At 59.3% G+C, this 23,971-nt stretch overlaps 1 protein-coding gene across 16 annotated transcripts in view; it reads left to right on the top strand.

The window, feature by feature from the left end:
* MAPK8IP3 (mitogen-activated protein kinase 8 interacting protein 3) overlaps positions 1–23,971 on the top strand; it is a 46,996-nt gene that overhangs the window by 9,723 nt on the left and 13,302 nt on the right. For 11 of the 16 annotated variants that reach the window (XM_034670651.1, XM_034670643.1, XM_034670641.1 and 8 more), the window contains exons 2-9: positions 3,582–3,702; positions 5,747–5,817; positions 6,094–6,185; positions 9,847–9,870; positions 12,521–12,665; positions 16,254–16,500; positions 17,362–17,464; positions 17,662–17,780. In XM_034670651.1, coding sequence (XP_034526542.1) covers positions 3,582–3,702; positions 5,747–5,817; positions 6,094–6,185; positions 9,847–9,870; positions 12,521–12,665; positions 16,254–16,500; positions 17,362–17,464; positions 17,662–17,780 — 922 coding nt within the window. The other 5 variants (XM_034670647.1, XM_034670649.1, XM_034670645.1 and 2 more) reach the window with 2 other exon arrangements.

Genomic DNA, 23,971 nt, shown 5'->3' with positions numbered 1-23,971 from the left:
GGTTGCGCCTTCCAGAGAGCTCAGGATTGAGGTGCCGCCGCGTGCACAGGGGACTTCAGATAGAGGAGATTTTCATTTTTGAGCAATCCGGTACCAGGCAGACCCACTCAACCCAAATGCTCACCGTCAACCTTCTGTTCTTCTCAGTTCCGGGGACTGTTTTGTTACAGTGAGGTCTTACTTTAGAAAATTTTGGAAGACTTTCTTTATAGACTAAGTCTCCACCCTACCCTGAAACGTCTTTATTCTCTTAAATCTTAAGTAAATGATGTGCAAATAAAAATATTTTCTTTTTGAAACCATCTATTGAATTGTTGTGACTCGCGCTAACCCAGGTAGGACAGTGCCCTGCTGCCAGCCCATCCTCCCGCCCGGCACTCCCCTGTGCAGGACAGGAGCTGGACTTTGCCGCCTGCTCTCTTCACTCCTGAGCTCACTGCCAGCCGGGGGGCCCTGCTGTCTCCCCCACTCGTCAAGATGACGTGTCCTCTTCCCAAGTCCAGCCCTGAGCACTGCCCGCTAAGAAACAAAGATTCAGTATTTCTTTAGTCTTGGCCAGGCACTGTTCCTTCACATTATTTATTCCCTATAATATTTGATGAAGATTCCTTTGCATATTCCATTTCGGTTAAATGGCTGTCTTGTGTTTTTTGTCAACTGAAATCACTTGAATGACCTTGAAATAATTTCTTCAAGAGGGGAAGAAAAAGGAGGATTTCTTGGGAGGTATAGACTGCCATGTTGTCTTTGTAATGTTTTCACAGACTCGGAGGCCTTCAGCCCCCCTGCCCCAGCCCGATCAGATCTGTCCGGTAGGGTGCCCGCATCTGGGAGACTGGGGACAGAGGCTCCCCGCTGCACGCGCTGCAGTCCAGAAGCCAGTGGTCTCGCTTCGCTCAGGCGCCTCTGGGAGCCGCGCAGGGAGGGCGAGGGTCCGAGGCTGGGGTCCTCAAGTCTGCTGCTGGTCACTTGTGGGTTTCTTGGGGCTCTCTGTTCACCTGGGGAGCTGCTCCCACCAAAGCACCCACACCCCTTTGTGCAGGGGTGCCGAGAGGGTGGAAGGGCGCCATTTACGAAGGACTGAGCGGTTCCCACCCTGTGGGGCCATCCCTTTGGTACCAGGGTTCCACGTGACCTGAGAACCACAGACGTCCTATGGACGTGCTGTGGGACCTATCTCCCTGCCACCGGCCGCACCCTTCACCTTTGGCCTTGTGGGTGCCGTATACATAGGTTCACTTAGCTGCTTTCTGTCTTGGTTAATGTCTCTGTATGTCCTGACGCTGAAAGCCTTGAAATGTCAAGGTCAGAGGATTTCTGCCTGTGACCTGGTTTGGACCTGGCTTCGTCAGCAATCGGTAGGCGGTGGTTTGGGAGCATGACAATGCGTTCCACCACTGTCACTCAGGTTGGATTTTAAATGATCGCCTATCAGGATAGATTTAAGAAAGTCTGTCTCGACCTTTGTAAGAATCTGGAAGTGGGCTTTCTGACACCGTCGGTAGTTTGGAAATCTGTCAGCTGACTTCCATATCTCAAGTGCAGGTGACGCGTGAGGAAACAGGGAACAGTTGTCCCTGAAGTGACTCCTTTCCTTTGTGTGATGACGCAGGGGTGTAGCCCGCGGGTCAGGACCCCTTCCTGAGGCCTGCAGAGCTGGTGCTTCTGGACAGGCAAACTCCTTATGCAAAAATAAACATATGAGTGACTCTGGATCGTTCTCAAGTTAGTCTAGAAGGATAAGCAAGTGGGAATAACCAAGAAAATGTTGACAAGGAGACTTGAAATGATGCCTATGTGTCCGATGTTAAGGGATGTGGAACACTGCACGTTCAGAGAAACCTCTGAACTGAGGCACAAACAGACCGAAGTCTGTTAGGATTGAGCACCTGAGAAAGGTGGCCTTTCTGAGCAACGAGGAAAGGAGGAATGATGAAGTACGCTCATGTGTCCTGGGGAGGCACCTGCAGGAACACGGTGGCAGGCAGGGCGTGGGACAAGGACAGAGTGAGCTGTTTGGGACCATACATATCATAGTCTCTAGGGAACTGAAACAGGGCGGTTATGGCAGGCCGTGTCCCTCCCGTCAGGCCGGCAGCACCGCTGTCAAGCTGTGTGCCGAGGCCTGCGGGCCCTGGGAGAGGCTCCTGCCCCAGCCTGTGGGGACTGAGTTGGGAGTCCCCTCCAAGGGGTTGTCAGCCGTGCAGGGGCCCAGGACCGCGGTCTCCCGTCGCAGGAAGGCATCAGGCATTTCCGCAGGCTGCGACCCTAATAACGGGCATTTCGGCAGCTTGAATGTCCAACAACAGGTAGTTGATGGAGTAAAGTCTGCGGTGCACACACGCCCCCCGCAGCAGAGTGGGCGAGTGTGTTTCTTGATGCAGAAAGACGCTCCGGTTTATGCGGCTGAAGATACCAGGTCCCAAGATCCTGTCAGGAGATAGCACACCTGCCCTGTACGCTCGTGTGCGCACACACACACACACACACACACACACACATCTGGAAGGCCATCACCTAATTTTAACCGATTCTGGGTGGTACAGTTACGGTTTTTTAAAAACATTCTTCCTCTTCCTTCATCCTCTTGCCTGATGTTCCCACAGAAGCACATGGTGCACATCGTCTGGGTAGTTTTTTTAAGTAACAGGAACTAAAATTACCCCAATGAAAACATACCCTTACCAGTCGTTCAAGAACCTTTGTTTCTTCTTCAGGCGCGGGCTGTGTCCAGGTGAGTCAAAACTGCGTGCTGGGATTTCTGTGCCTTTTCCCGGCTGCTCCTGAGGCTCCCCAGGCGCCCTTCCCTGCCTCCACCCCTCCAGCTCTGCACAGGGCAGCGCTGAGGTGTCAGCAGCTCCCCCTCAGGGCTGTCGTGGGAATTACAGCTGGTGGCTTCAGCGTGGGGACCCCACACCCCCCCGCGACCCTGGGGCCCCCACCGGTGCCCATTCCTCCCCTCTGCCACAGGCCTGCACCCATTCCTGGCTTTCAGTGTTAAGCCAGGAGCCCTCCCGAGACCTTTTAAGAGTTGTCTTTTTTTGTTTTTATTCTTTGACAAACTTCTTTCTTTTCGTTTGGTTTGATGATACTCACGTGGAAGGGAAAGACTCCAGAGACCAAGCCCCGTTACTGGTTATTCCAGTAGTGATGGTTCCTGAACTGAGCAGTCACTGAATACAGATCAGGAGCAAAGTAGACTTGACCTCATTTAGGTGTTTAGTGTTGGGAAGAGTAACGTTAACTCTGTTGGAAAAGGACCAGCGGCATGATTTGTGGGGCCCGCTGTGGAAATGTAAATGTGGGGTCCCTTGTTATTAAGTCTTTCAAGATGGCGATAGCAGATCATTAAAAGAAGCACGAGCTTTCTACATCGGGGCCCCGCATTACTCTCTGGATAGCTGGCTGGAAGGTTCTGGAGTTAAACTCTGTCTGACCCCTGCTTCTGGACGATGCGTGTCAGGGTTTGCCTGCAGAGAATGGCAGGCGTGATGACGCCAGGAGCCTATGACTCTCGGTCCTGGAAGCCTGTGACCCATCCCTGGTTCACGACACCTGTCCTTTCCTCCTCCTGTGTACAGAAATTCATCGAGTTTGAAGATGCCTTGGAACAAGAGAAGAAGGAACTACAAATCCAGGTGGAGCACTGTGAGTTTCAGACCCGCCAGCTGGAGCTGAAAGCCAAGAACTATGCAGATCAGAGTAAGTGGGAGGGAGGGGTTGGGGGTTGCATTTGAATGTGTGTGTTGTTCTAAGGCTGGTCCTAGCTGGGGGGGATGTGGAGAGCTTTTGATAGAAAGAGAGAGTAAAGCCAGCGGCTGCCTTCTTTCACTGTGATTCCCTCAACCACTTGCTTATGCCTTTGCACTGCTACGTGTTCTAATCGGCCTCAAATCCTGTGTGCAAATACATAAATAAATAAGGCCCCTTTGGTGAGAGAGGCTCCTGTCTGTCCACCGCCGGGGAGATGCTGCTCTTGGGCGGTCAGGGAGCTTACTGGCGGGGCCGCGGGAGCACCCTGTCCCTTGCAAGGAGGGGCCAAGAAAGTGGTTTTCATGATGACAATTATGAGAACTATTATTCCAGTTTTCACGAGTCTTAAATTTTACGGCCAAAGTTATCGTGAAACATCGGTAGAAGTTTCCACAACGGGACCTACTGTGCTGTATTCCTGGTGACCCTGGATAGCAGGTCCCTTCATTTCTCAGACTGGGGGGAAATGATCTGATGTGCTGGGTCTGTCCCTATCCCAAACCAAGACTTGAGGGCCTGTGGCTAAGCCAGCACCGCACGGCTGAGTCGGAGACGCACAGGCAGCCAGCAGTCCAGCAGCTCATGTACACATACAGACACATTGGTATTTGCCAAATGAAAGCAAACCGGAAGGCCCATTTTAGGCATGCAGAGATAAACCCTTTCGATGAGGACACGGAGTCCCCATCATCCCCTTTGCCTACAATAGTGTTCAGATATGAAAGCTTTCTGGCTCTTCTTAGAAGGAAAACAATGTAAACTCCAAGTCACTGGCTGAAGGTCTTCATTTGGTGGCAGCAGGACTGAGGGCCAGAGGAGGGGAGAGCAAGTGTCTGGGCTGCTTCGGCTGGCGGCACACCTGCCCAGCAGGGAGGCCAGGAGGGGTCCTCTCCGGGGCCTTCCGCACACACGGGCAGCCCCTCCCAAGGTCGGAGCAGTCTGGGTGGTCAGACTCTCTGTCCCTGAGGTAGGGCAGCCAGCTCCACAAGCCTCGTGAGCCTCTGACCCCTGCTTCCTGCAGACGCCCCCGCTGCTCCCCAGAGTGGGGTCCCCAGAGAGCTGCGCAGAGATGCCGACTCCGAGGCACCTGCTCTGGGTTGGAGACAGCCACTGCAGATACCTCGGGCCAGGAGAGCGTGTGGACCAAGGCGAGATGTGGACTGGTGTGGCCTATGAGATCCGTTTAAAACCGCCCCCAGGAAGCAGGGCGGGTGGGAGGAGGGGGAACAGGGTGGCTCACACACGGAAGGACCGCACCTGTGAGTGCCAGGTCCCACGACGGTCACGGACCCTGTCCCACTCTGTGCATCAGCCTTCTCCACGTGCTGGGGCTACAGGGACACGGTTGAAGTTTGCACGAAGGGCCACAGACAGAAGGTGTCCGAGGCCGGCACGCTGACCCTGGTGGTGGGACGCAGGGCAGGATGCTGGGCAGGCCTCTTGACCAGTCAGGTGACCCACCTGCATGTCACAGGTGGAGCACATGCGGGGCCAGAGGGGGCCCCCCAGGCATCACCCCTGCCAGCCTGGAGGTGCTGTGACCGTGGTTGGTCTTTCCAGCCCTCGGGAAGGGGTCATTGTTCCGCCCCCACGGCAGGTACTCCTGTGCTCTTTCCCACGTCATAGAGGTTCCTCTCATCGGTTCTCCCCCTTTTTACGAGCCCCTTGCTCATGTCTTATCTCCACCTGACTGCAGCGAACTCCCTGTGTCTCAGGAGCCATGGCCAGCTCAGGCATGGATAGCAGTCCCGGGGGGGTTGCAGTCTTCCTGGTACTCTTTGTGGCGGACTTGAACACCCTCCATTAACACAGCCAGGATTTGCCTTCTCGTGGCCCCGGGGTTCTCTGCTGGCTGGGCTGGCGGTGCCTCTGGGCTCTGCACGAGGCATCAGTGTGTACTGGAACCTTCTGCCCACGTGCACGGCCCGAGGGGAAGCGAGGAGGCATGGAGAGGTGGGCTGTGCTGCTGACAGGCGGGGGCTGTGTCTTCTAGTTTCCCGGTTGGAGGAGCGAGAGTCGGAGATGAAGAAGGAGTACAACGCTTTGCACCAGCGACACACGGAGGTAGGTGCCCAGCCTTGACCTGCGCACGAGGACGTGGCCATAGCCTGGCAGCCATGCTGTGTGTGGCTGCTGGCCTTGGCTGGCTTTTCTGGCCTTTTCTTTCTGGTTTCTACTGCCCCAACCAGAAAGCTGTCAGTGGTGTGCTGGTCAGACTCCACTCCACGAACGTGGTTTTACTTCTGTGAGAGCACTGTGGGCCTGAAAATGCCACGGGCTGGAGGGGAGGGAGGCCTGGGTCAGCAGGAATGACTCACACAGCAGTTTCGTCCTTTGCAGATGATCCAGACCTACGTGGAACATATCGAGAGGTCCAAGATGCAGCAAGTCGGGGGAAACAGTCAAACCGAGGGCAGCCTGCCGGGGAGGAGGTAAGGCGGGAAGCTGGAGGCTGCGGCCTGTAGTGGGCCCTCATCCCCAGGGTGCTCCAGGGCGGAGGGCAGCCTTTAGAGAGCTACGTCCGCCCCTGACTTGGGAGAGGGGGTCTGGTCAGAGTGTGTGGCTGGAGCAGGAATGTGTGTACAAGCGCACCAGGCGCCAGAGCGGGCCTTCCACCAGCTGTGCAGTCACAAAGGCCCTGGGAAGATGGGATGGCCAGTCGTGGTCATCTCAGATCCTGTGTTTGTGGATTCACCCACTCACTAAAGTTTGCGGCCTCGACATCAACACTCGTGGGGCTTCTGCAGTCACGTGCAGACAGGTGCGGAGACACCTGCTCGTGGCAGCGGGAGGGGCTGCACAGTGTGTGCAGTACACGGGCACTCGGGGGCCCTGCGGTGAGGTTGGAGGCCCAGCTCCACCCCCTGTCTGTGGAGCAGCCTCGGGCAGCTCACCAAGCACTTGAATGCCGCGTTCTCTCCTCTGCAAGATGAAGCAGGTATAAGCCGCTGGATGACTCGGGACTCAGGGTGCTGATTTCTGTGAGACGTGGATTTCCTGTGTAGGAGCGACGGCTGCACATCCACTGGCCCAGGTTGTCGGTGACTTTGTGGGCCTTGCGCACCTGGAGTCGGGAGAACTGACTGCACGGGTGGGGAAGAGGCCAGGCAGCCTGTCGACCCCCACATGGAGCCCCATTCTCACCATGGGGCCCTCTGGGGCCCTGGCTTCTCTGAGTCCAGGAGCCTTGCTGCTTTTATCTGCGGGGAGGGGAGCTACCCACACCTTCTGTGCCCTTCGGTCAGGATAAGACTGGACCACGGTCTCCAAGGGACAGACCGTCCACGATCCTCTCCAGGGTGTTGCCAGCTTGGGAGTTGGCCTGTGGGAGACCACGGTCACTGACCTGGGTTTGGGTAGCGGGGAAGGGTACCGACATCCCAAGTCTCTAGGAGGTGAGAGGAGAGGCCAGAGGTGGGGATCCCAGGTCCCACAGACGGAGCTCAGCTATTGGTCCCTTTCCCGCCGTGGCGCCTCGCTCCTGCAGGCCACTGCCTGAAGCCCTGGCCGCACCCCATCACCTGCAGAAGCTTTCTCCGGGCCCTCCTCTTCGGCGGTTGCGCTACAAACGGGCAGGCTCAGGCCCTTACGCCGTGCGTGTCGCCGCCACTGTCTGGGCCCAGTGGGCAGAGCCGTTGTATCTCTGTGCTCGAGGCGTCCGACTTGAAAACAGAAACATGGAGCACGTGTGCGAGGGCCGGGCAGGACCCAGGAAGGGTGGCGTGGGATGGCCGCACATTTCTAGACGGTCCCAGTGTTTTTAGCGGACGCGTCCCTGCTGTGCGCTCACGTCCTAGAGAAAGTACCACAGGCTGCTGGTAGCAGGTCCGCACCAGGTGGAAACACGGACCCAGCAGTTGGAAGCGCAGAACTCTGCCCGTGTCGTTCCTGAGTCACAACTGAAGGTGGGAAGTAACAGCCCCCCGCTCCAGCTCATGGCTCCGGAGAGCTTCCCTTGAGCCCACGGCCAAGTCCTCACCCGCGGCCCTCAGAAGTTATCCGGAGGACTTCTGAGTAACTGCACTTGAATGCTGACCCGGGAGAGGGGGCTCCGTGGTGTTTTGTTGTTTTCTGCGGGGGTTGGGCAGGGCCCTCTGAGCTACGGCTGCCGCGGCTGGGCAGTTCGGGCATCCCTGACGAGTGCTGGGCTCTTAGCCAGTTCCTGAGAGCTGAGGCATTCCGGAACCTTCAGGCTGGTCCCCTTCCAGCTCCCAAGGCAGGAGCACCTCGAAGGTCAGGAAGGAGAGAGTCCAGCGAGGAGGGCCCAGTTTTCCCGGAAGCCAGGAAGGCGTGCTCTCTGAACTCGGGACCTGGAGGCCGTGGGTGTCCAGGGTCCTAAGTCAGCGTGGCCAGCACCCTGGGCCCCAGGGTGCCACCGAAACAGGTGTCCCAGAAGCTCAGGATGACGTGGGCTCAGCCCAAAGCAGAAGATGCACAGGTGTCAGAGCCGGGCCTTGAGCATCCCGGCCATTACGGGGGCTGTCACTGGGGGCCAGGTCAGGCCTCGGTTTCTTCCTGGACGCGGAAGAGGGTCTTGCTTTCCATGGAGTTCTCCCTGTGTGCCGGAGGCAAGACCTGGTCTGGAAATCTGCTGTCACCGTGGGTCTTGTGGCTCCTTGGCCCTGAGCCAGTCTGGACCAAGTCTGGGACCAGGCCCTGCAGTGCTCCCTGTGCTCGGACTTGGGCTCCGGCCCTTCTATTGGGACTCACACTCAAGAGGGGCTGGCTCACGGGGTCCCGTCTGGAGTCCCCTCTGAGGCTCCACAGCAGCTCTTGGAGGCCGTATGGGCTCTCCTCCTGCCTCACAGCCTGTCTGCCTGCTGCCTGGCGGTGCCCATTTGTCGCTCCTGGGCGGGTCGGGGCCTTCGGTGCCTCCAGGGGTGGCTGTCCTGGCACGGGCTTTCTCCACACCCAGCTGAGACCCACAGGAGTCCCTCTGTTTGTGAAGTGGACCCAACGGGTGCCCAGGAGAGGGAGGGGCTCTGGTCCAGATTTCTACGGAGGCCCCCCAGGGTGGAGGTGTTCATGGTCAGCATGGTGTCCAGGCCCTCGGCACCCCATTAATAGAGCTTCCTGAGCCAGAGCAGCACCACGTGCGGATTTCTGCCTGCAGGAGGAAGGCACCCGGACGGTCTGCCGAGACCGCTGTGGACAGGGCCTGCGTCCGCCATGTCCTCTTGGCCGCAAGGAGGAGCGTGTACCTGCGAGGTGGTGACCGGAGCAGTGCTGTTCGGGAGGCGGAGGGGTGGTGCTGCGGGTCTGGGCTGCACCCGTCACCCTGCCGGCCCGCCCTCCGTGTTTACCTTGCTCGCCAGCCCCCAGAACCGGCCGCCCTCTGGGACTCAGGCTCCCGCGGCCCCGCGTTCTGATGGCTCTCTGCACACGTCTGGCTGCCCCAGGACCCGAGTCTAGGTGGAGAGCAGTCCCCACCCAGCATTTCCACCCGGACGCAGGCAGATGAGGGGGAAGCAGGAGGCCTCTCCCACCATGCGGGTGTTGGCCTTTGTCGCAGGTGCTGCTGCGTCTGTGGTTACAGGGAGGCCCGCCGTCCCGGCCTGCTTCTGTGGGGTGTCCCCGCTCCCGCCATAGCTCTTTGGGGAGAAATAAGCACGTCTGCCCCAGCTTCCTAGTTCAGTCTCTCTGGCACCTGCCAAGGGCCTCATCCTTAGTGCTGGGAGCCGCTGATGGCCGCCAAACCCAGACAGGCGTTTTCCTTCACTTCTGGCCTGGTTCTCAGTGTGTGTGTCTTCAGAATCACTGGTTAGTGTGTGTGGGCCCGTGAACGTGGGCACGTGTGTGCCTGAGTGCACACGCGTGCTGGGGTGCTCTGGGAGACGACACTAGCCCGCTGCCCTGTCCTGAGTGTGTGTGCGCAGCTGGCTGCTCCGCGGAGAGTTCACGTGTCTGAGTGTCATGTGTCTGTCTCATGCAGATGTCTGCATGTCCCCCGTGTGCATGGCACGGAGCCCACCGCTGCACACACTCCCCCTGTACGTGAGTGCGTGTGACCTGTGCCCTCTAATGCTGTCTTCTGTCTCGCCCCCTGTGCTGTTGCTGCTGTGTGCTGCCCTTGTGTCTGTCGCTGCCCTGCAGTCCTCGCCAGTCGTGGAGGAAAAGGTAAAGCCCGGGCCAGCGTTCATGCTGCCGTGCGGGGCACTCGGGGTGCCCTGGGGTTTGGGAGAGTCGGTCCTGCTTGTAGTTGTTAATCAGAGGCACAGGGCTGGTCCTTGACCCACTTGACAGATGTTCTACAGTGATGTTACAGATGACAGACTCTGGGTGTGGCGCTTAGAGGCCACGCAGAGGACGCGGCGGGTGAGACCCAGGTCCCCGAGACAGCCTCAGACTAGGTAGTGGTGCAGGGCCCCTGCCCGGCAAACATCTGTGGTCGCAGACTGGACCTCAGGCCGGAAGACCTGGGCTGGCACTGCAGGGGGCAGCGGGCAGGGGTGGAGACCCCACACTGTGGCGTCAGATAGACCTGGGCTTGCAGTCGGCTCGGTCACTTCGAGCTCTGGGCCCAGAGCCGGCCGTGTGGCCATGACCCTTGCAGGCAGTTTGACCTCTGTGGGCAGTGCGACTCCCCTGGGCGGCAGCTTCTCGATGACCATCAGCATCTCCCAAAGGAGCAGCGGGGATGTGACAAGGGGACACTGTGGCTGAGCTCTGGACGAGTCGGGGCCACTAACTGTCAGTGCCCCACACATGTCCCCAGGGCTTGTGGAGCAGGCCACGTGTGGCTCTGTGAGGAGCAGAGAGAGAAGATGAGGCTCGATTCCTGGGGACGATGCCCATTGCAGGAAAGCGGCCTGGCTGTCTCTGGATGCAGTGTGTCCCCATGCACACAGCTGTGGAAGTGGGTGACGGGCGTGTGTCCCCCACCGCCGTCCTTTGAGGCTGGATGCTCACACGCTGCCACTTTCCTGGGGCCAAGGGCCCCACTGTGCATTTCTCCTGCAGTGAAGCTGGGCCCCAGGAGAGGGGTTCCCCATAGGGGAGCCCAACGAGGAACACTGGGCAGAAGACGTGCCTGGGAGCCTCAGGGGAGCAGACGCTGTGGCTCTGGAGGCTGGGCCCCTCTTCCAGGGATGTGCTGACCACGTGGTGGCTAGCGCCCTCCCAGACACCCGGGACCGGGCTGGCTGCTGGCAGAGAGCAGTCTGAGTCGGCAGAGCCCCGGGGCCTGCTGAGGTTTTGATGTGCTCGCAGACTCAGTGCTCCCTAACTTGGTGCTTTCTGAGGGTCTGAGCGTCTTTAACTCTGAGGTGACCAGCTGAGACATGCCTGAGAATGCATCCTCTGGCACGAGGGACTAGGGTTGCGGGAGGCGCCTGCAATCGTCCACAGGAAACCAGCTTCCTGGGTGGGCCAGGCCCTGACGTGCGGGGGTGCTGGCAGCTCCAGCCCCTTGGGAGCCCGCTGTTCCTGTGGTTCTGTCCCTGTCACAGACCAGCTCCCAGGACAGCACGGCCCGGTCCCAGCTCTGCGGCAGGCAGCATCTTGCTAGACAGGACGTATCAGCCAGCCTCGGCCGCAACGAAGCAGGACTCCAACTTGACTCTTTGCTTTCCTCCTCTTTCGTCCCAGCCCCGGCTGGCCCCTAGAACCACATGGGGACCCAGCCAGAGAGCCCCCACTTCCCAGGGTCATGTTTCATGACGCTGCCTGCCCGGCTGTAGAAGGTTCTCACGGTTCGTGGCAGCTCTGCTCCGCAAGCAGCATAGGAAGCCGCCCGCCCTCTCTCTCCAGAGCAGCCCAGCCTTGGGACCTGGCTGTTCGGGAATCCTGAGGAAGCGTCGCCATTCCTCGCACCATGGTCCCTGGGGCTGAGCTCTGTGTGCGGGGCTCTGAGGTTCGGAGCAGCATGGGCTATCGGGTGGACCACCATCTCCGGGGCACACCGTGTCCGCCCCGGGGCAGTACAGGGAGCCGGCCTGGCTGCGTACCACCTGGCGTCCAGTCAGAAGCCCCCAGTGGAGCGTCTCCTCAGGGACTGAGCCCAAGAAGCAGCTTCGGGCTCCATCCTGACTGCAGGCGACCTGCCATTCCCAGTCTCCTGGCGCGTCTTTGAAAGAACTCCCCTCTGGGGTCCGTGCGCCCTGACGGCCGGGAAGAACTGCACGGAGCAGGAGAAAGGGGCCCCCGTGGGGTGTAGGGGACACGACGCCAACAGAAGGATGGAGCCTCTCTTTACACTGTACATCCAGGCCGCCGTCTTCCGCCCAGGAGAGCTCACGAAGGAGCAGTGAAGGAGTCGGGTGGGGGCAGGGAACAAAGAACCGAGCGGAAGGGTTGATTCCTTCTGCCTGGACCCAGGAGACCCAAGCCAGGCCAACGGCCACCAGGAGGCCGTTCTGGACTCCTGGTAGGAAAGACCGTCATGGTAAATGGCGCCACTCAGGAGCGCTCTGTGCCGGCCAAGATGCCAAGAGGCCTGCTGCAGGCACTGCCGGGGACTTCCTAGTCTACAGAGCAGCTGTCTGCAAAATCACACTAACCAAAGACGAGTCTCAGCAGACTAAAGGGGAAGGGTCCCCTAGGCCTGCAGAGCAGCTGAGGTGCCCCCAAACACGGGAGCCATAGCTCAGGGCACAGGTGGCCCCCGTGCAGGCCGGGCTGCCCCAGAGCTCAGGCCCTGCCCCGCACACCTGGCCCTCCCCCAGAGCAGCTCGGTCTGCAGGGCCCCCGTGCGTCCAGAGAGCCTCCAGTTCTCGAGCCGTGAGCCCCGTCTAACGTGCGCTCCCTTCCTCTCTCTGTCACATTTCAGCAGGAAGGAGCGCCCCACCTCTCTGAATGTCTTCCCCCTGGCCGACGGCATGGTACGTGCACAGATGGGGGGCAAGCTCGTGCCTGCGGGGGACCACTGGCACCTGAATGACCTCGGCCAGCCGCAGTTCAGCTCCAGCTACCAGGTTTTGTAGCCGTGCCGTGGAGTGAGGGCCCCTCCCTGTCACCCATGCTCATTCAGGAAGCATCTTTGTGTATAACCCTTTGCAGCTTCCCCCCCCCCCAGCCCGGGGTAGTGGGCCGCACACGGAGGTGCACCGGCCCCCTAGGAAAGCACCAGGTTGGGAGGCATGGGCCTCAGACGGGGCCTCTGCAGCCAGGGCGCACCCGCCTGTTTGGGCTGAGCTGAGCCTTTGTTCCGGGGCACGAGCACGTCTGTGCCCCAGACCCGCTCCAGAGGACCAGCCCTGAGGCCACACCGGGCTCCAGGCCAGAACGTCTCCTGGTGCGTGAGGTTTGCGCTGCCCCGGGAGAGGGTAGGGTGAGCAGCCGCGTCTCTTCTCTAGACTGCTGCTACCTGCCTGTCGTGCTAGCGACTGCTGGGTCTCTGGGTTTGGGGAGGTGGCGCAGCTAACCGGGGAATGTGCCGCCCCGAAAAACCCAGGGGCAGGGACTTGCCCTGTCCCGCCGCTCGCTCAGGGCCCCTGGTCACTTGCGGCCAGTGTTGGTCTGTAAGCTTAGCCCTGCCTTCGGCACGCAGGCTGTGGCCACATCGCCAGGTAAGGATGCCGCCCGCAGGGCTAGAGGAGGCACCTCCACGCCTGGGGTACTTCCCGCAGAGCCCGGGGGCGGTGGCCTGCGGAAGGCAAAGCACCCGGGCCTCGCGGGGCCTGGACTTCTGCCGGAGGTTCTTCCTGCTGCAGCTTGTGGCTGACTACCCCTCCGCCCCAGGTGTCCAGCCTGCCTGCGGGAGGTGGCTGCTAGCCGCCCACCCTGTCAGAAAGGGACCCCACTCGCTTCAGCTTTTGTTCCAGACAGTGAGCGTGTCTCTGCCACCTCTGACCCAGGCGCTCGCCACGCCCCCGTTATGGGCCACCCTGTCTGGGTGCGGGCTGGGGTGGGCCTCCCGTGGCTGGGGCTCCGCCTCACGTGCCCAGAGAAGCCACAGGGGCCGTGGAGGCTGGGGGCTCAGAGTCTGCCTCCTGCCCGCCTGCGATCCAGCTCTCTGCCCACGTCTCTTCTTTCTGCTGCCGCGTCGTCTGAAGTGGTCTTGCTTTTCATCCCAGTGTTTTATGTTTCAGTTTGTAGGTGTGTTTGATTTGATTTTGTAAATTACGTTTAAGTTCTTTTTATTTCATGCTCTAGGTTTTAAGGTCTTTCTAATTTCTTAATTTTTGTTTGTTGTTTTTTGTTTTGTTTTTTGTTTTTATGTGCTGTATTTTCAGTGTTTTAACCCAACAGTTGTGGCTACTCATGGTGAGGAATGGCCGCTAGGAGTTTGGGTTCTTTGCATTTGGAGGTCACTGCCACACGTTGGTGTTTGGGAGGTTGAGAGGTTTGCCGCTAGGTAAGTGGTGGCCAGGGGAGCGTCCCTCGGGTAGGTGGCGGCCTGTAGGGTCAGGGAGAGCCAGGGACTGGGGGAGACCTGGCCACACGGTTCCCCTCGGTGACTTCTGGGATCAAGGAGGCCCGCTGAGAACCCGCAGACCTGAGTTTGCCAGGCACAGACAGGCTGGGAACCGTGGCCTTAAGGAAGGTGGTCCAGAAAACGTGTGGTTCTGAGAGGCGTGGACTCACGTCCTTGGCCTCCCTCAGCCCTCGCCACACTTCCCCGTGCCTCTGGTCTCCTGCGGACATCTCTCCTCGCGTGCTGGCCTGGGGCCGGGTGGCAACAGAGGCATCCCCTTGCCTGTGGGATGCCTGGGAGCCTCTGGCCTGTGGGGCAGGCAGACCATTGCGGCAGCTCCATCACAGAGGCTCTCGGGAAAGGACTTTCCCTTCTCAAAGTGGCCTTAAGCTGTAGAACCCAAATAAAAAATGCTTTTACCGGGTGTTTCTAGGGAGAGAGGCACAGGCTGTCTCGTGGGGCATACCTTCTCGGCACATCAGTGATCTGGGCCGGTTGTTCTCGGCTGTGGGGGCCGTCCTGGGGCCTGCAGGAAAGTGAGCGGACACTCCCCGCCTCCACCCACTGGACGCCAGGAGTGCCTACCCATCCCCAGTCGTGACAGCTACAAATGCTCCCTGACATCGCCAAGCATCCCCTGGGGACATGGCGGGCCTGGTTGTGGAATAGTGAGAATCCTGGTAGGGAAGTGTGAGCGAGCCGTTAGGTGAAGCCAGACATCACCGGCCCAGGCCCTGGCCTGATGCTGACCACAGGGGTCAGGAAAAGGCAGGTGAGGGAATCCCAGCCAGCTCTGCCTCCCGGGCCCCTGGAGGCAGCCACGGGAGCCCAGTCAGCCCTTCCCAGGGGAAGGCAGGTGTAGGTTGGCCCCAGTGTGCATCTAGCTCTACGGAGAGGGCCGGACGCCCCTACCGTCAGCTCCTCCCCTGCGAGAAAGAGCTCCCCGAAGCGCCCCTTCTGTGGAAACCACGTGACCCAGTGCCGTCGGTCACTGGGGGGTGCACCAGCAGCTGCAGCCCCTCCTGAAGCCATGCCCCTTCTCCACACCCCAAGAGGGGCACGGGGGTGTGGGGGTGCCCCCCACTGAGGACTGAGTCGGGGTGAGTCCAGGGCGTCAGTGTTAGCGGACGAGTGGTCCACTTCACAGACACTGTCCGATGGTTTCACGAGGAAGGACTGTGGGAGAAGAGTGCCTTTGTTTCCTGTGCGGTGCTTACGTGGAGTGTATTCTCTCCAGCAAAATTCTGCTTTTTGGGGTTTTTTGTTTTGTTTTGTTTTTTTAAAGACTTTTTTTTTTTTTTAAGTAATTTCCACACCCAGCGCGGGGCTCGAACTCACGAGCCCGAGATCAAGAGTCGCACGCTCCACCGTAGGAGCCAGCCCGGTGCCCCTCCAGGGAGATTCTTAAGGTCAACAGCCGATCGCAGTTTTTAATAGTCTGGTCTCTCTCGGCATGTTTTGAGGATGACCCGTTCTCTGGAAGTGGGATTCCAGTTTGACTGCATATATGTAGATGTGTAGGGCAGACTTTGAGGTCCAGTTGAGCCATGGCGGTGAAGAATTCCACAGTCCCTGGTGTCTCCGTGTTTGGGAGCTCCTCACCCCTTCCCAGGCCCAGACTGGACCCAGTGTGGGAAGCAGGAGACGGGAGCAGTGGGCCATGGCCGGATGGCTTGGTCAGAAGGCACACTCGGCCTCCTCCCTGGTCCCCACTTAGAGCCATCTGCCCCACCCTGGGCCACAAATTGTTTCTGACCACGCCCTGGCTGCAAAGGGTTGCTTGCCATGTTCGTGTAGCTTCATATCCATCACACGCGGCACCAGCGGGCTGTTCTGGGGAGCGCACAAGCTAACAGCCCCAAACCAAGCCCTTTAGATAAGGCGGCGGCAGCCTCCGGAAAGCTGGAGGCAGCGTCTGGGTGAACCCAGGGACCAGGCCAGATGAGTGGACAGGAGAGCAGGGGTCCTCCTGTACCCTCCAGTCCCGGCTTAGGGTGCTGTTTTCCGCGGCCAGAGGAGCCGAGCAAGGGGGCCTCGCGGAGGTGGCCGAGACTCCTGCTGACCCTGAACGGTGTGCGTCACCGGGAGCCTCGGGGACACGCCGACCCTTGTGGCGAGCTTCTCCCTTCCCTGTGTTTGGCCCTAGTGTCCACAGGATGAGATGTCCGAGTCAGGCCAGTCTTCGGCGGCTGCCACACCCAGCACCACGGGCACCAAGTCCAACACGCCCACGTCCTCCGTGCCCTCGGCCGCGGTCACACCGCTCAACGAGAGCCTGCAGCCCCTGGGGGACTACAGCGCCGGCACGAAGAGCAGCAAGCGGGCACGGGAGAAGCGCAACAGCCGCAACATGGAGGTCCAGGTCACGCAGGAGATGCGGAACGTCAGCATAGGTGCCGCGGCGGCCGTGGGCTCCGGGGCTGTGCAGGGAGGAGGCTGAGCAGCTCAGGCACCTCCCCTGCTGTCCCTGCCTGCCACCTCCCCTCATCCCCCCTTGCTGCCCTTGCCCCCTGCCCCCTGCTGCCCCGCACCTGGTGTCCCTGCCCCTTGTCCCGCCCCCCTGCCCCTGCTGCTCTGCACCCCCCCACCGCTCCTCCCCTGCGGTCCCCATCCCCTGCCCCTCTGGTTCCGTACCCCACTGTCCCTGCCCCCTGTCCCTGCCTTGTCCCCCCCCCCAGGTTTCCCTTCCAAATACGGATCTTAGTTCCGGCAGATGTATGAGCCGGCTCAGGCCCCAGTAACAAACATCACAGAGCCCGTGGTTTAAGGTACAGACATTTGCTCTCTCGCAGTCCTGGCATGGGCATGCAGACGGCCGCCTCTCCCTGTGTCCTCAGCCCTTCTCTTAGGAGGACACAGTCAGGTGGGGTCAGGGCCCGCCCCTGTGGCCTTATTTTACCTTCACCTCTTTAAAGGCCCCATCTGCAAATGTAGTCACGTGCTGGGGCCCTGGGGTTACGGCTTCAACATGTGGATTTGGGGGACACACTTGGCTTCTGGCAGTGCATCCCGGTCATCCCGCAGAAGCGCTCAGTAGTGGAAGGGATGGAGGAGAAGCAGGACATTTGGTCTGGTCATCGAAGGTCATGAAAAAGAGCCATGGTTCTGGGGGATGGGCCCCAGCTGGCCACCGGCCAGGGAGGAGCCCTTTCCTGACAGCCCCTGGCTGGTGGTGGTCTAGTGCAGGGTCTCCAGACATGGGGCCAGAGGGTGGGTGTCCCCCCTAACCCTGGGGTTCTTGTGTGTCCCCCCAGGCATGGGCAGCAGTGATGAGTGGTCTGATGTTCAAGACATTATTGATTCCACCCCAGAGCTGGACATGGGTCGGGAACCCCGTCTTGATCGCACGGGCAACAGGTACTCATTGAGTCTGGGGTCCTGGTGGGCTCGGTGGTCACCGTGGGCGTTGGTGCCTTCGGCGATGACGTCCCCTGTAGCGCTGCACAAGCAGCATTGGCGCTGAGCGGCTCACGGGCAGTGTTGGAGGGCCCCCGCCCGCAGCCCAGGAATGCTGCCCACTCACCCTGAGCTCCCCCGGCTTCATGTCCTCACAGCCCAACCCAGGGGATCGTGAACAAGGCTTTTGGCATCAACACTGACTCCCTGTACCACGAGCTGTCGACTGCAGGGTCAGAGGTCATCGGGGACGTGGATGAAGGAGCCGACCTGCTAGGTAAACTCAAGCCACCCCTGGAACCCCGGGGCCTCGGGCTGGCTTTTGTTGGTTTTGTTTGTAACGAAAGAAAAGTCCCTGTTAGCTGCAAGCCGGGAACTTCTTCTTACAGTTTTATCAGGACGTACTTCACATATCGTAAACCGTACGGCGTAGAGCATAAAGTTCAGCAGGTTGCAGGGTGCTCACAGAGCTCTGTTCCTTTCTAATTTTAGAACCTTCTATCCGTCTGAAAATAGAACCATGCCTTTGAGCGCTCGGCCTAGGCAGTGCATTTTCTAGCAATTCTGCTCCTCAAAGAAAATGCCCATCCGCAAGCCCGTGGTCACCCCTAGAAGTCCCTGCACCTGGGTCGGAAACAGGTGCAGAGACAGTCCCCTGTGTGGACTCACTCTGGGTCCTTCCCGTCCTGGGATGGGCATCAGGTGTGCCAGGTGTCTGCTGGCGGAACGCCAAGGCCAGGCTGCAGCCCTCGGCACTTCAGGCAAGAGATTGGCGAACGTCCATGGCATTCAACCCCCACCCCCTGCCCTATGACCTTGTGTCTGAAGACCAGCTGCAGGACAGGGGCTCCAGGCCCTTGGAGCTGCACTCAGTCCCTTCCTCCCAGCGAGGTCAGCTCTGGAGCAGAAGGTGGCTGTGTTGCCAGGGGAGCAGATGTTCTGCTTTGTCCAGTCCTCACACTATGTCCATGGAGGTAGCTCACGGGGAAGGCTGCTCCCCATTTTTCATGGCTCAGGCGGGAGCAGCGGCTGGAGCCAGGGCCACTCCCTCAGTGAGGGGAGGTGCCTGCAGGCGCTGTGGCCCGGATGTGGCCACCCACTGCCCGAGGAGATGGAGCTGCCTCGCATCCAAGAGTTTTTACTGCTAGCCTTCCTGCTGTTGTCCCTCTTCTCTGATTAACACTGGTGACCGGCACCATCTTGGGTGGCTCGGCTGGGCTTCCAGTGACAGACGGGGCCAGGCCTGAGCCACGAGGGAAGGGCGCCAACAGGTGTTTTCCGTCGGGCGTACTCTCACTCTCTTGCTTTGGGGCCGTTGTCGGGTCCCCTGTCTTTCTTGGGGCGTGGGGGCCTCCCAGGAGCGCAGTTCCTGCACTGTCAGCACCAGCAGCGTCCTGTGCCTGAAATGGAAGTTTTTTCAGCCAGTGTTTAAATTGTGGCAACATATACATAGTGTGAAGTTTACCTTCTCGCTGACGTTTGAGCGCGCAGCTCAGTGTAATGAGGGACGTTGGCCCGCAGTGGTGAGACCAGGACCAAGAGCAGGAGGCCTGCCTTTGGCAGTGTGCGCTCCTAATGGGGTTTTTTTCATAAGTGTTGTAAAAGCAAATGTTTAAAAATAAACAGAAACTATTAACATTCAGAAAAAAGTTACAGGAAATCACTTTTAATACCGTGACATCCCGCTACTCTCCTTTATAGGGTTCAAATAATCCTATATACGTTCTAATTTTTATTTTTGGGAAAGCAATGCATGCTTTTAATAATATTCAAATAACAAGAAGAGGGTAGACACCACATGAGCCCTGCCCACGCCGTGATGTTTTAACACGTTGGCGCCCCTTCTCAAGCACCACAGCACCGATGGTATGTGGGGTGTGGGTGTCAGTCACGTCGTCCTCCCTTTTGTGGGCGATGTCACCGTTTCCCTGAACCACTGATATTCCTCCACACATTTCCCTTCACGGGACCATAAATTCCTCCGCTCTCTTGGTCCTGAGTTTTGCTGTCTGGACACGGGTGTCACAGATACGGTGGCAGAAGTCTGTGCCCACCGCCTGAAGATTCCTTTAGGATAGATTTCTCGAGTGGGAGCCTCAAGGTAAAGGTGTGGGCCCCTGAGGGCAGCCGCACTCTCCTTTCCCAGATGGGGCTGTGCCAGGGTTTGTGCTCACAGCTGCAGGGGCCCGGCCTGCAGGCACTGGACCCGCCGGGCTGGGATGGGCATGGGAAGGACCATGCCTCAGCAGGGTTCACATGCCAGGATGGGTCTATAGCGGGTAGCCGTGCACTCCGTGTGTGTCCACGAAGGAGCAGCGTTCTGCCAGAGCCCACCTTGGAGCCTGTGCGGGCGAGAGGACACTGCCCAGCAGGCCACCATGCACTCCCGAGCATTTGGGAATTCGATAAGAGATTACGGCCTTCTCCCTAGGAAAACACATAGGCACCCAGCAGCTTGTGTCCCCGTGGCAGGGTCTGCAGGCCCAACCTCACACGCCTCTACCTGGCCACGGGCCACTAGAGGCGCCCGGCGGTGTATTCAGGGGCGGGAAACAGCATGTCGGGGAGGGGGCAGAGCAGGAGCCCACCGGACCTTGCACTGTGGCCAGTCCCATCTCACGACAAGATTCCACCCCTCAACATAGTCATGCAAAGAGTCTCGCCAGCATTGGACGTGCACGGCTGCCGGTCACCCGGGGTCCCACTGCTGTGCCCGTGTTACACAGGAAGAAACGAGGTCAGGGAGGGCGGGATGAAGCAGAGAGTCCGACCTAGAGCAGCAGCCCCGACGGACCCCCACTCTGCCTCTCGTCACGGCTCTGTGGGGCTGGAATATGCCGTCCGGTTCACCTGCCCGAAGTGCACGGTCCCGTGTCTTTGAGCAAATTCAGAGTCGTGAGCATGGTCGGGTTCGAACGTTCACCCGCAGAGGAGACCCGTGCCCGTGGGCAGCCCTGTCCCTCCTCCCCAGCCCCTGGCGGCCGCTCGTCTGCTTCCTCTTCTGCACGTTGGCCCCCTCGGGGCGTTTCATACCAGTGGTCCTTCTCCACATGGCACGTGGCCTCGTGGCGTTAGCGTGACACCTTTGAGGTTCTGCATGTCGTGGTAGGTGTCAGACTCGCAGTCCTTCTTACAGCCAAGTGCTGTTGCGTTACGTGGATAGGCTGCACCTCACGTATCCATCCGTCCACAGATGGCCACGTGGGTCATTTCCGCTCGTGGCCACGGTGGCTGATGTTTCTGCTACCCTGCTGGCGCCTCACATGGTTCTGCAGGATTCAGAGCTGGACAGCCTCACCGCCCGGTGACTCAGGGCTGCCTGCCCGATCGACCTGTCGGTCCATCCCATTGGCCACAGTCTCTCGCCTCACCTGGCTGCTCCAGGCCATGGGGCTGCCCCCTGCCTCCCATCTTCAGGGCTGCGGGGCGTGTCTGGCATAGCTCCAGATGCCACTTTCATAGAGAATCTCCATCAGCAGTGATGGGAGGAAAGAGTGGACAACCAGCAGCATACGCCTGTGAGCTTGACCTGCAGGCCACGTTGACCAAATCAGAAAAGGAGTCATGACTCCCAGACAGATGGAGGACGGTTCCTGGAGGGAAGGGAAGTCTGCTGAATGTCCTGGGGTCACTTCCCTAGAACAGAGAGTGCCTGACGTGACCTTCTCACGAGAAGACCTAACCTGTGCATCTGCTGGGTCTTTGTTCCAAGAAGTGGAGATCAGAATCCTTCTGTCATCGGGTGCCAGGGTGCGAGTCCCTATGCGCTCAGCACATCCGCTGCAGTTCCCTGCGTGCCGGGGCCACCTTGGGCACCACTTCATTCTGGCTGGAATGAGCCCCCCTTCTTGGGAGCAAAGGAGCCTCCTAGAACCTCAGGTATGGTGGCCGCCTGCCAGGCTGGCAGGCCCTGAGGAGCTCAGAAGGGATCGAGTGCTGCGGCGCTCCACTGAGGGGGCGCCAAGCAGAGGAGCCCACCCTTCACCTGCAAGGTGGAAGAAGGAGATGGGCTCAGCTGCAGTCCCCTCGCCAATGGGGCCATCCCCATCATCTGGCTCAGCCGGGGTAAGCATCAGGATGGCAGTTCTCGTCCCCCGTCACCGTGTGTCTTTCTGAAGACACCCATCGAAGAGCTATGCACCTGACCCCATGTTCCCAGTGGGGCTGCTGCACGGAGAAGCCTGGGGCCGGTGGGGGGCTTGGCAATCTCCATTCTGTGGCTGTTTTCGCCATGACAGAGTGGTGCCATTGGCTCGGCTGAGGGCGACACCCTCCAGCGCTCCACAAGTCTGCACCAGCTGCTCCCTGCGCCTGTTGGCATTTGGATGGTGAATTCCTATAGCAGGAAGGAAGGAAGAAGACCCTGGAGAGGCAGGTCTCCTTATGTTTCAGTGAACTCCCGCCACCGATTGCCAGACACACCATTATTGGAGAAATCTCCAAGAAAGCAAGGCCTTGCTGCCAGTTGAAGGAGGGTGAGCCATCGAGTGTGAGACCACGTCCAGTCCCAGAGGCGCCACGCTGTGATGGTGTGCCTCTCGGAGCTGGCATAACTGGGCAGTGGGGGAATTCATGCTTGGTGACCACTCCGCATGTGCTGGGGTCTAGCAGGCAGCTCCGGCAAGCCCATGCTGGGGGGATTGTATGCCCCCTTCACAAACGAGGGAACTGAAGAGGAGCCAGGCGACTGGACTGAGAATCCGAAGGGCTGCACAGGCCAGCCGGACATGCGTTCTCTGCTGCGCTGTGCCCACGTCACAGGCCCCACCCATGTGGCAGCCAGACCTAGAACGTGTGTAGAAATAACCTTGAGAAAGAGACAAACCTATGTGAACAGAATTAGGAAACACGACTGAAGAGCAGAAAAGAGGCCTCAAAAACCGAGACCTGCAGGCTGAGCTCCGTGAGCCTCTCTGTGACTCAGAGCGGCCTGTGGTTCCGATGTAAATTCACTTTATGAACGGATTATCAGGTTCACCCAGAATAGTAAACGTGTGAGAGCAGCCCAGAAATTTCTGAGAAAGAACAAGGTTGCAGGGCTGCCGCATGTTCCCGGCATGAAAGCATTTATGAAGGTGTGATCCGTGAAGGCCAAGCCAGGGCAGTGACATGACTGTGGCCCCACGAGTTCCTGGTGAGAGCCAGAGCCATGCGGGGACTCGGGTAGGACAGACACAGCACTTCAAGCCACTGGGAATACAGTGAATTTGTGGAGTAACCTCCTGGTGGAAAATGAAGTCTGGTCCCCACCTCCGGCCGTGCACAAACGACTTCTAGTTGGATTGAAGACCTGAACATAGAAATGCAAGGACCGTGGAGCTGGAAGAGTGGTGGAGATACGTCCCTGATCTGGTGCCCCCTGCGTGACCTGGGCCAGGGCCATAGAGAAAAATACTGACCCGTGCGAGGCACGCAACGTGAGAAAGATAATGTTGTTTCCCTGGTGTGTTCTGCAGCACAAACACCAGTGGAGTCCGATAGAACAATAGAACAGGGCGAGGGTAGGATAGGAGATTCACAGGTGGTACTACAGATAAAGCAAAGCACGCTCAACTTCAAAAACAATCCAGAACTGGAAGGGGAACACGGAGTTTAACTCCTCAAAGATCCACAAACACAAAGCCGGTGTTGCCGCACCCCACGGCCAGGAGGTGGCGGTGGTGCAGCTGGACCAGCAGCCAGCAGCGTGCAGCCGTGGCCCTGCGAGGACAGGGTCTCAGGCAGGGACCCCTGTTCACACGCAGGGTGGGCGGGCGGGCCTGCCTGTCTGGGGAAGCGCCGCACACCCGGTGAGCAGCGGACGGGGAGCTGCAGGAGGCAAGCTCTGATGATCTCCGGAACAGAGCTCCCGCGACACGGGGTCCGGGGGTGGGGGGGCGAAGCACCTCGCACAGGACGATGGCCAGCACGGTCGTGATTTTGTTCTTTAAATGCTGGTGTTTATCCATAAGGAGTTCCGAAAATACCAGCTGTTGACGGTGGCCGCCCTGGGAAGGAGTGAGGACAGAGGGTGTATCCACCCCTGAACCGGGGCGCCTGTTTCTTACTTAAATTCCGACAGCAAACTCTGTACTTTGGCGTGTAAGTCAGGTGAATTTATACTGTTCCCTTCTGCGGGAAACGACCCCATAGAACGCTAGTGTTGCAGCCCATCTCTAGCTGGGCAGCAAAGAGGAGTTTGGACCCCAGTGAGGAAGGCACTGCCAGCCCCACACGCCTGCCGCCCCTGCTGCCTGCCCTCCTTGTCCCCCCTTGCTCCCTTTCGTCTTTGGCTGGTCTTCACCTGAGGCTGCGCCCTTCCCTAAAGACCCGAGCTGGCTTGGGGCCTGTGAGGCCGAGCTCACGCACCCTGGGGGTAGGGCGCATCTTGAGTCTGGACGCCCTGGGCACCCTACCCCACACACATGCACACACACACACACACCGTGCACGTGCCCATCTCCTACACACACAGATGCATGCGCACAC

The sequence above is a fragment of the Ailuropoda melanoleuca genome, chromosome 10, assembly GCF_002007445.2.
Source record: "Ailuropoda melanoleuca isolate Jingjing chromosome 10, ASM200744v2, whole genome shotgun sequence".
NCBI classification, from domain to species: Eukaryota; Metazoa; Chordata; class Mammalia; order Carnivora; family Ursidae; genus Ailuropoda; species Ailuropoda melanoleuca.
Note: the sequence above shows the minus strand (reverse complement) of the source record. Positions and strands in the feature narration are given on the sequence as shown.